The 10686-nt window shown below is 38.1% G+C and overlaps 1 protein-coding gene across 1 annotated transcript; it reads right to left on the reverse strand.

The window, feature by feature from the left end:
* Window positions 1–2584: 2584 nt before the first annotated feature.
* LOC110281532 (uncharacterized) lies at window positions 2585–3559 on the reverse strand. Its single transcript, XM_021143855.1, has 3 exons — window positions 3230–3559; window positions 3016–3103; window positions 2585–2919 (listed from the first exon to the last, which is right to left on the reverse strand). Exons 1-3 carry the CDS (start codon window positions 3557–3559, stop codon window positions 2585–2587), a joined length of 753 nt encoding a protein of 250 aa, XP_020999514.1.
* Window positions 3560–10686: the final 7127 nt, after the last annotated feature.

The raw sequence follows: 10686 nt of genomic DNA on the forward strand, positions 1-10686 counted from the left end.
TGGAGTTCTCCGTACTTTTCGAAAAGATCTCGCACACTCGAAAACCGGGGTTGTTAAATTCACCCTCCTGAAAGAAAATTTTGCCCTCAAAATTTCAGTTACCTGAGAATAGATCCGGGTAATCAGCTTTCATCTTATCTTCCAATTCCCAAGTGTGCTCTTCTTCTCCTCTTTGACCCCAAGCTACTTTGACTAAGCGAACAGTTTTGCCTCTTTGCTGCTTATCACTTCTTTCTACGATCTGAACTGGTGATGCTTGATATGTCAAATCGTTTCATAACGGTACTGTCTCTGGTTGTAAAACGTGACTCTCGTCAGGAATATATTTCTTAAGTTGCGAGACATGAAAAACATCATGAAGGTTTGACAGGTATGGAGGAAGGGCTATTTGATTCGCTACTAGACCGACTCTTTTAAGTATTTGAAAAGGTCCTATGTATCCAGGGTTAAGCATTTTAGTCTTAAGGGCTTTACCTATTCTAGTTGTTGGGGTTACTTTAAGAAAGACATGGTCTCCCGCACTAAACTTTAAGGGTCTACGTCTATTATCGGCATAGCTCTTTTGACGGCTCTGTGCTGTCTGGATCTTCTGGCGAATCCCCTTTATCTTTTCAGTAGTTTCTTGCACTAAGTCTGGACCTAAGACACTAGCTTCTCCGTCATTATTCCAACATAATGGTGTCTGACATCTCCTTCCATAGAAAGCTTCATATGGTGCCATCCTAATACTTTGTTGGTAACTGTTGTTGTAGACGAACTCGACCAATGGCAAATAACTATCCCAACTACCTTGGTTATCCATCACACAAGATCTTAGCATGTCTTCTAATGTCTGGATTGTCCGCTCTGATTGTCCGTCTGTCTGAGGATGGTATGCTGTACTCATATGCAATTCTATTCCTAAACCTCGAATCTCGATCTGAAACAATTGATGAAGGTATTCTGTGCAATCGTACGATTTCTTGAATATATATTCGTGCCAGCCTTTCTAATGTATAGTCAACTCGAATCGGAAGGAAGTGCGCTGATTTTGACAACCTGTCCACAATTATCCAAATGGCATCGTATCCTGTTGCGGTCCTTGGCAATCCCGTGACAAAATCCATAGTGATCTGCTCCTATTTCCATTGTGGTATTTCTAAGGGTTGCAGGGTTCCTGACGGTTTATGGTGTTTCACCTTCACCTTCTGGCAGGTTAAACATTTTGAGACATAATCAGCTACCTCTTTTTTTTAAGCCCGGCCACCAGAACATTTGTTTCAAATCTTGATACATCTTTGTTACTTCAGGATGCATAGAAAATCTACTTTGATGAGCTTCTGCAAGAATCCTTTGCCGCAAATCTCCAAAGCTAGGTGCACAAATTCTGTTCTTGTATCTCCAGAGACTGCTATGATCTAGTCTTACAGCTTCTGGTTCCTCTACTTTCATCTGTCTCAGCATCGTCATCATTTATGAGTCCTGTGCTTGTGCTTGCTGAATCCTAATCTTAAAATCTGGTGTTATATGCAACTGCGCCAAACGGACTCCACTTGACGTCTCAGTCACAGCCAACTTAAGGTCCTTAAATTCCGCAAGTAGCTTCTCTTCTTTTATCATCATCCAAGAGATACTCAAATTCTTCCTGCTCAAGGCGTCTGCCACCACATTCGCTTTTCCTGGGTGATAACTTAACTTAAAATCATAGTCCTTCAGGAACTCCCTCCACCTTCGCTGTCGCATATTAAGATCTTTCTGGTCAAAGATATACTTTAAACTTTTGTGGTCAGAGAAAACTTCTAGTTGAGCGCCATACAAATAGTGCCTCCAGATTCTTCAGAGCAAACACCACTGCAGCCAATTCCAAGTCATGCGTCGGATAATTTCGTTCATAAGGTCTCAGCTGTCGGGAAGCATAAGCCACCACATTTTTGTCTTGCATTAGCACACATCCAAATCCTTTATGAGAGGCGTCACATTAACTTCAAAAGGTTTCGGTGGATCGGGTAGTACTAATACAGGTGCATTTGTTAGATTTTCCCTAAGCATCTTGAAACTTCTATCACACTCCGCCATCCAGATAAATGGAACTTCCTTTCGTGTAAGGTAAGTCAAAGGTAAGGCTATCTGTGAAAATCCTTTGATGAACCTCCGGTAATAGCCAACAAGTCCGAGAAAACACCAAACTTCTGTAACGGTCGTAGGTGGTTCCCATTGCACTACTGCTTCAATTTTTGAAAGATCCACTACAATTCCTCCCTGTGATATAACATGTCCCAAAAATGCCACCTTCTCTGTCCAAAATTCACACTTTGGTAGTTTAGCATATAACTTCCGAGTCCTCAGTATCTGCAATACAGTCATTAGATGCTCTTCATTCTCTCTTTCTGTCTTCGAATAGATGAGAATATCGTCTATGAAAACTACTACAAACTGATCAAGGTATGGACAGAAAATACGATTCATGTAATCCATGAAAATTGCAGGAGCATTAGTTAGTCCAAACGACATTACCGTATACTCATAGTGACCATATCGAGTTCTAAATGCTGTCTTCAATTTATCTGACTCTTTCACTCGGATCTGGTGATAGCCCGATCACAAATCAATCTTTGAGAACACAGTTGCACCTTTCAATTGACAAATCATCTATCCGTGGAAGTGGATACTTGTTCTTGATAGTGACTTTATTTAACTGTCGATAATCTACGCAAAGTCTCATTCCACCATCCTTCTTCTTTACTAGCAATACTGGAGCTCTCCAAGGTGATGCACTGGGACGAATAAATTTCTTTCCAAATAGCTCATCCAACTGCTTCTTTGATTCCACAAGTTCTAGTGGTGAGATCCGGTATGGTGCTATGGAAATCGGTCTGGTCCCAGGTACTAGTTTAATGCAAAAGTCTATCTCTCGCTGAGGAGGAAACTCAGGTATGTCGTCTGAGAAAACATCAGGAAATTCCTTCGCCACTCAAATTCATTCTAAACTGAGTTCACTGTCATTCGAGCTAGCCGCTAACAGAACGTACCCCTCACAATCACTCCCGTCTAAGGTAACTCTTACGGAAGTATGAGACAGAAATGGTTTAATATCTAAACTATCAGATGGAATAACAGAAGTTCTCTGATAGAAATCAAGGAAAACATGATACTTAGATAACCAATTTAATCCTAAAATAATTTCTAAACCACATAGAGGCAAACAGATTAGATCATGTATAAAAGTCCTGTTCCTAATAGTGAATCGTACTTGCAGGCACACTAAACTAGTCAAAACATTTTGGGATGCAGGTGTATGGACAATTAGATCAAAGTTCAACTCAGAAAAATCTAGTCCCAACTCACGAGCAACAGTTGAAGAAATAAAGGAATGCGATGCACCCGAGTCATACAGTACAGTTAGAAATCGATTTTTGACATAACACTGACCTTGGATTAGGGCGTCTGATTGCATAGCATCATTAGTAGTCATAGCAAACACTTGGCCTTGTTGCTGGGTTCGTACTGGATTTCGAGAAAGTCCTTTTGCGTAACTCCTCGCCAAATGTCCAGATTCCTCACAAGTAAAACAAGCGTTCATTCATTAATGCATCCAAGTCTAACATAGCCATTGCCATGGAGATTATAATAGTTATGAGGATAGTTGTGCCTCACATTGATTCATCGTTCAAAGCTCGATTAACCTATGCCTATTCGCAGTCATTAAGGTCCTATCTGCACCAAACAATTAACATTAAGGTGATCAGTCTTAATATCTCAAGTAAGGCATGAACATTTCCAAAATGAGCACTCATAGACATTCATGCCAAATGTATCTTGAAGATACCCTAATAGCATGAGACACACAATCAAAGTATGCAATGAAGCATAGTTAGTCCATTCCCCAGGCTCTATTGGGAATGAACTGCTCTGATACCAAATTGTAACGACCCAATTTTCAGTATGTCTAGATCATACCGGAAACTGAGCGTTACCAACTTGTCTTCCTAATTATTATCTATTATTTATTATATGAACCTGATTCTTTGTTAAAAATGTAGTTATTTTGCGAGGTACCTTTTTTTTAAAAAATGTTTGGATTAATAAAAAGAATCATTCATAATCAATTCACAAGTAATAACAGATAAAATAGTTATAAACAACCACACATACATACATCACAAGTAGTTGACAACATTCGGTGATTCAGCCTTTATTAGAGTATAGACTTTTAGTTAAAACACCCCTAGATATAGCTAGATAATAACCATATACATATATATTCATACAACATCCCAGGCCCTGACCTGTTCAAGAAGTCCCTAAGCTGGCTCCCAGGCTAGCCTAAACTCTAAACTCATCTAGTCCTTCTAAACTACTAAACTGAGGGAAAGTACGTTCTAAGTATTCAAAACTCAAGTCAAGTGGAACGTCTCAAAAGGTGGAATATCACCTACTACTCCTCTGCAAGATCAAACATTGCCATATGATGTCTCTCTAGTACTCCATCAAGTAGCCACACAACAGGAGTCTCGTACACAGGATTTAGGCTAAAGTTCGCGTACAAACGGGGTGCAGACGTTGGCTGGTCTCACCGTATATACATTTGAACAGAAAACAAGATTCACCCTAGACTCAGAAGACTACCTAGAGCGGAATCCCCTTTATGAACGGTCATCAGCGAACTACGGAAGGGTACCCAAGCTTCCATCTGAAGGGGGAAGGGAGAGAGAAGAGGTAAGAACTGGGGAGTTCTTAGTAGGGTCGGGGTTATTAGTTAAGTTCATTAATTCTATGTGGCTTAGCAGACTAATAGTAGAATAGAGAGAAGCAGTAAACAGGTAAATATAGAGAATAGAGCAAACAGAAAATAGAACACAAATAAAAGAATACAAAAAAGTAAAACACAGACATAATGAATAGAATACAAACAAAGAAAGCTTATATTGAAACAAAAATCATAACAGAGGAAATGCATAACCAAGTATGATGCATGTCTAGCCCTAGTGCAGGTAATGAGCTCATTTGCAGGTTTCTACCCGCTCCCGACGTAACCTGAAGCAGCTGAAACGGGTATGGCTTTCCAGTTGGCTATACCCCTGTGTACAGGAAATAACCCCTCTGCCACCACAGGGTCCACTGCACGCAGGAAATAACACATCTGCCACTGCAGGGATGTATGCCGACACACCTTCTGTATACAGGAAATAACCCCTCTGCCACTACAGAAATGAAACAGGTGGTCACGGTACTTCTGTAGCAGGAAATAACCCCTCTGCCTTACAGAATTAAAATATGGATCTGTACCGCAAGAAAGTGTTCTCAGTGGTCGCACCACCATCTATCTGACTGCCTCAATGTAGCAGATGAATAAACAAATAACTATGGAGTTCCTTTAATGCAATAAATAAACAAACAAGCACCTCTTGGGTTGCTTTACGCAACAAATGACCCTTCAACAGGTCCTCTGCTTTTTATCATACTACTCTTTTCTCTTTTTCTCTTTACTCTGCTCTGATTACTCTCTTCTCTGTATCTCTTTACTTTTCTCTGATTTCTCTGTTTAACTTATGTATTTAAAACTTATGTAAATTTCGGTATGAATAGTTAGCCTGTCCCAAGTATAGGTTCATTAAGTCTATACTGAAATAGTTTAACTTTTCATATAATACCTAACCCTAGTCGCAACTCAAGGAGTAACTATGTTGCCCAAGTTCGTTCACTAATTTCTGTTTGTTTTTCTGTCATTAAGACTTTACAGACTTTTCTTTGGTTTTTATCTTTTCTTCAACTTCTTATCTTTCCTTTATATTTGCCTCACTAATATGTTCTTACCACTTCCTAAGTGTTTTATGAAGGTAATTATGAGATTCTGCGCTTAAAATTGTCTTTCTAAAGCTTTTACAGAAAACTGCCTTTTCCGCATTATTTTATTCTTTTTATTAAAATATTACTTTTAGAAATTACCAATTAACCCCTCAAACACCAAAATAATTACTTCCTTGCCCTTTCTAAGATCTAAAACCTATTCTTCATGTTCTTCGTATATTCTTCAGATTCTTTCTCTGTTTTTACCCGTTTTTCAGTCTTTTCAGCATCCAATTTTTACCAAAATTCAAAATAAATTCCCAGCCACTAAAACCCCATCTTTTCTACATGTTTTAAATATAAATTAAACCTCAATTTAAGCTCTAGGGTTCGTTTTTCAGCAGCTACAAGAACACACATTCATAGCTTGAATTTCATCAAATTTCATCAAATTTTCACCAAAATTTCAACAATAATTACTCTTACAAACAATCAATTTCAAACACAGCCAATACATATCATAATCACACAACCCAAACACAATCAATCAAGATTAAATTCGTCAAACCCTACCTTGATTTGCTGCTCCAAATCCGGTTACTCTTTGTAGTGTTCTTAAAGCACTTTTTCCTCCTAATTCACATCAAGAACAACTTTAAATCCACAAACCCTCAACTGACCAAATCTCTCTCAGCATGTTAGGAAGGGATATCTCACCTTAGACTTTCTGGAAATTAACATTTCTTGGCCCTTAAGTCAAGTTAAGCATGATTCCTAAGGAAGAACATCAAGAAAACACATGTTTAAGCATGTTTCCTTGAAAACCGAATTGAAAGGGGAAAGGAACAGCCATCTCACCTTATTTCCAGCCTTGATAAGTTACATGGTTATGTAGAGGAAGAAGAGAGGATCATTTTGGTGATATCGGAATTTTGATTTGAGTTTTAGTTCAGAAGAAATCAAGCTTTGAAGATTAAGTGTTCATGAAAGTTTCTCTCTTTTCTCTCTTGTTATTTTCGGCCAAAAGGGAGTAAATGACCAGCCTTGGAGTGTCTTGGGGGTGTAGGGTGAGTTGTAATTGGTTGGCTTGGAGGTAGATTAAAATAATATTAAAATATCTCAGGTTTATAACTACTAAAACTATGTGTATCGGAACACTTGTAAAAATATCTCTAAAAATTATTTTCTGAGCTACTAGCATAAATGACACTAGTAACATATTTATTGTGATAATAAAACATATATAATGAGGCCTTAGCATTGCTAAAGTCATCAAAGAGTGCTGGTGCTAAGCTGCACCAGTAAACTGTGAACCCGGTTAAACCGATTTTCTGTTTTTAACTAAAACTGACTGGGTAACCTTATAATATTATTCAAGAAGCTTCTAATACTAATATAATGGTAATATTACCCTATTATCTCTCTTCTCTCATGAATCGAGTCTGGTTCATCAAACTGAGACTATTTACGAAAAATCGGATCAAAACTCCTAACCGATACGGTTCAAAAACTAGGTTCTTCGTGACTACGTTATCGAGCTTGCCTCATAAAAGGTTCTAACTTAAAGATGGCATAATGACAATGTGGATTGAGATACTTGATGATATATCAGAGCTTCTCCCCTTACTAATCCTCCGGAGTTCTCCGTACTTTCAGAAAAAATCTCGCGGACTCGAAAACCGCGGTTGTTACACCCTGCACCCAATTCCCTTTACATTTGCTGCACTTTACATTTCTTCCTCTTTAAGTTTCAGTCAATTTTACTTTTTGCAATCTATAATTCTTGCAATTTACTTTCTACTATTCAATTTCACCCAATTCAACACTGTTAGCTTGACTAGACTAATCACTCACTAAAGTTGCTTGATCCATCAATCCCTATGGGATCGACCTCACTCTTGTGAGTTATTACTACTTGATGTGACCCGGTACACTTGCCGGTGAGTTTGTGTGGAATCATTTTTCCCTCATCAATGTGCATGCATACAGATGGGTGCGTGCATACATCACATGATTTCTTCCTCATCCGTTTCTTCACGAAATCTTCACTTTCACATGCTTTTCACTTATCTTCTTAAGTAATCGTTGCTTCCTAAACCTTAAACAACTTGAACAAACATATCAAGATATCGAATGTAATAAAAGTAGAATTAATTCGACAATTTCTAAAGTCTAAAAACCATATTTTGATCAATTAAGCTCATTTAGGTGATCGAAATTTCACAAAAGCATGACATTTCAAGTTCTAAATGTAAATTAAATTGATAAATTCCACTCTTTTCAACTCAAATTCTAATAATATATAGATTTATCAGATATCATGAAATCCTCATCTCTAATTAAATCAAAGCAATACTACACTTGCTTTTGTGTCTTCGAGTAAGAAACACTAACATGTCATTTCGCCTATTTTCCCCTTGAACTTTATAGAAAAATTTGAGGCGATATGCCAGATACAAGATGCGTTATATGCCTTTAGTTGGTGCACCCGGTCCTTTTCCGTTTTAACACAACTTTGATAACATTATGCATATCTAAAATGATAATAACCTTAGACTGTGGTGCCATGTGGTTCTTTATGTTTGTTAGGAAAAAGAACTATGACTTTTTATTCTCCCTCTCTATGATGGAAAATGAAATAGAAAAAATATTATTAATATAATACCATCTTATGCGATTGACATTAACAATGTCCTTGAGTAATTGTCATACAAGTGTCTTTCATCGATGGCAATCAAAACAGAAAGGACCAAAACACTTGGTGAAACTGTACAGAATTACAGTTCAACAAATTGAGACATACTAGAATTTTGTCTAAATGTTAACAATTGCGTTTTCATCATGCTCATAATTTAGTAGGACTCACATGTAAAAGTACAAAAAAAAGCCAAATGTTGGCCTATTACCTGGAATTTTAATAAAGGTTTGCAACACATTGAAGTATCTTTGTAGTTGGTTAGACATCTCATCTCGTTCACCATAGATCTTGTGATTGCCATTTGCTTTGTTGTCTAAACCATAGTTGCCAAAATCGGACCGAACTGGTCAGTCAAACTAGTGAACCGGCCATGTGATCAGTCTAGGTGATGCATATGACTGGATAAGAAAGAAAATTGGTGGAAACCGGCTTGAACTGGCCAGTTTGGTGAAAAACTGTCGAACCGGTTGGATTTTAAAACTCAGATCGGTTCAAGTTGAAAAAATTTGAAAAGAAGACCCCATCCCTAAACGAAAACCCTAGCACTACTCCCCGTTTCCCCCATTCTCCTTCTCTTCAGAGTTCAGAGAGACTAAGACTCTTCCCCATCATTGTCTCCTTCAACCTTAAGCTTCACCTTGCTACTCCCACTTATTCTCCTTTATGACTTCATCCTTCCTGGCCTCCTAAAGAACTGAATTGCTAAACCCACCTTCCAAAATGGCAGCCACCTGAGCTCTGTCTCTGTCACCTCGGTTCACCACCACGGAGCCACTGCACGCTCATCTCGCCCGCATCTTATATCTCCTCTTCCAACCGTCTGTGTCTTGCTCGCGTCTCTATCTCTGTCTCGAGTTGTGCTTCCTGCAGTGGTGAGATGTGCTTCCCTGGTGTGCTTCACTTCTTCCATGCCATGAGCTCCCTTCATGGTGTGCTCCACTGCTTCGCTGCTTATCTCTTTTTTCTGCCTTGAATATTTACTTATTTTTTTAGTTTTTTCCCTGAAATTTCTTGTGTTATTGCTGTGAGTTTTATTGTTGATTGGTTAATGAGCTAATTAGAAATAAATATGGGAGAATTGATAATTGCTAAATTAGTTGAATTGATTTTGGGATGGTTTTGAATCAATTCTGAATTAGTTTATGAATTGTTGAATTGTTGAATTTCTGATTTTGCTGAATTGCTAAAATTTCTTTTGTTATTACTGTGAATTTTATTATTGATTGGTTTATGAGATGATTAGAAATAACTATGATAGTGCTCACACAAGGGTTCAAAGAGGGAACAAGGCCAAGCATAGCGCTCGAACGTCCCAACAGAGCACTCAACAATAGCACTCAAACAAGGTCAGCACTCAATTGAAGAGAGCGTTACGTTCAAACATTTGAATGTTTTTGGGCCACCAACAAAAGAAAAGCAAGGCGTGACACTCATAAAGGAAGCAGCCAAGGTTCGAAGAGGAAAACCAAGGCAAGCAAGGGAGCGCTATGTTCACACACTTGGCTGAGCGCTGCTGATGTGTGGAAAACGATCCAACACAAAACTCACCGGCAAGTGTACCGGGTCGCATCAAGTAATAATAACTCACATGAGTGAGGTCGATCCCACAGGGATTGAAGGATTGAGCAATTTTAGTTTAGTGGTTGATTTAGTCAAGCGATTCAAGTTTTAGTTGAGTGATTTGTGTTTAACAGAAAGTAAATGACATTAAATGTAAAGAGGGAAGAGAAAAGTGCAGTAAATTGAAGAACAGAATTGTAAATGTGCAGAATCTTAAAGAGCAAGGAAGTAAATGACTGAAACTTAAAGTGCAAGAAACTTAAATTGCAGTAACTTAAAGGGCAAGAAAGATAAATGACTTGAATATAAAAGGGAATTGAGGAATGTGATTGCAAGATCTAAACAAAGCTGAAGTAAATTGTAGCAAGAGATTGAGCAGAATTTAAATCAGAAACAAGTAGCATTCAAACAGAATTGAAATAAAATGCAGCAGAGGTTCACAGAAGAACCAAGAGTGAATTATGATCTCAGGATCCCAAGGGCTTAGGTAGCAGAGCCTAAAACCCAATTTCCTTCCCAGATCTGAATTAACTAAGCAATTGACAAAAAATTAAAGATAAAGCAGTAGAAGAACAGAATTGAGATTCAATTATGCAGAAAATAAAATGCAAAGAGCTTGAATGGGAATTGGGACAGAATTTCCCCAATTTCACACACCCAAT

This window comes from Arachis duranensis, chromosome 5 (genome assembly GCF_000817695.3).
Source record: "Arachis duranensis cultivar V14167 chromosome 5, aradu.V14167.gnm2.J7QH, whole genome shotgun sequence".
In the NCBI taxonomy this organism is placed as follows: Eukaryota; Viridiplantae; Streptophyta; class Magnoliopsida; order Fabales; family Fabaceae; genus Arachis; species Arachis duranensis.

What these genes read in the sequence shown, in the direction of transcription:
- LOC110281532 (XM_021143855.1), bottom strand. Translation starts at nt 3,559, where the DNA reads ATGAACGCTTGTTTTACTTGTGAGGAATCTGGACATTTGGCGAGGAGT. An exon ending in CTAGTTTAGTGTGCCTGCAA is followed by an intron (nt 3,104 to 3,229) that starts GTACGATTCACT and finishes GATTTCTATCAG; the next exon opens with AGAACTTCTGTTATTCCATC. An exon ending in TACCTTAGACGGGAGTGATT is followed by an intron (nt 2,920 to 3,015) that starts GTGAGGGGTACG and finishes ATGTTTTCTCAG; the next exon opens with ACGACATACCTGAGTTTCCT.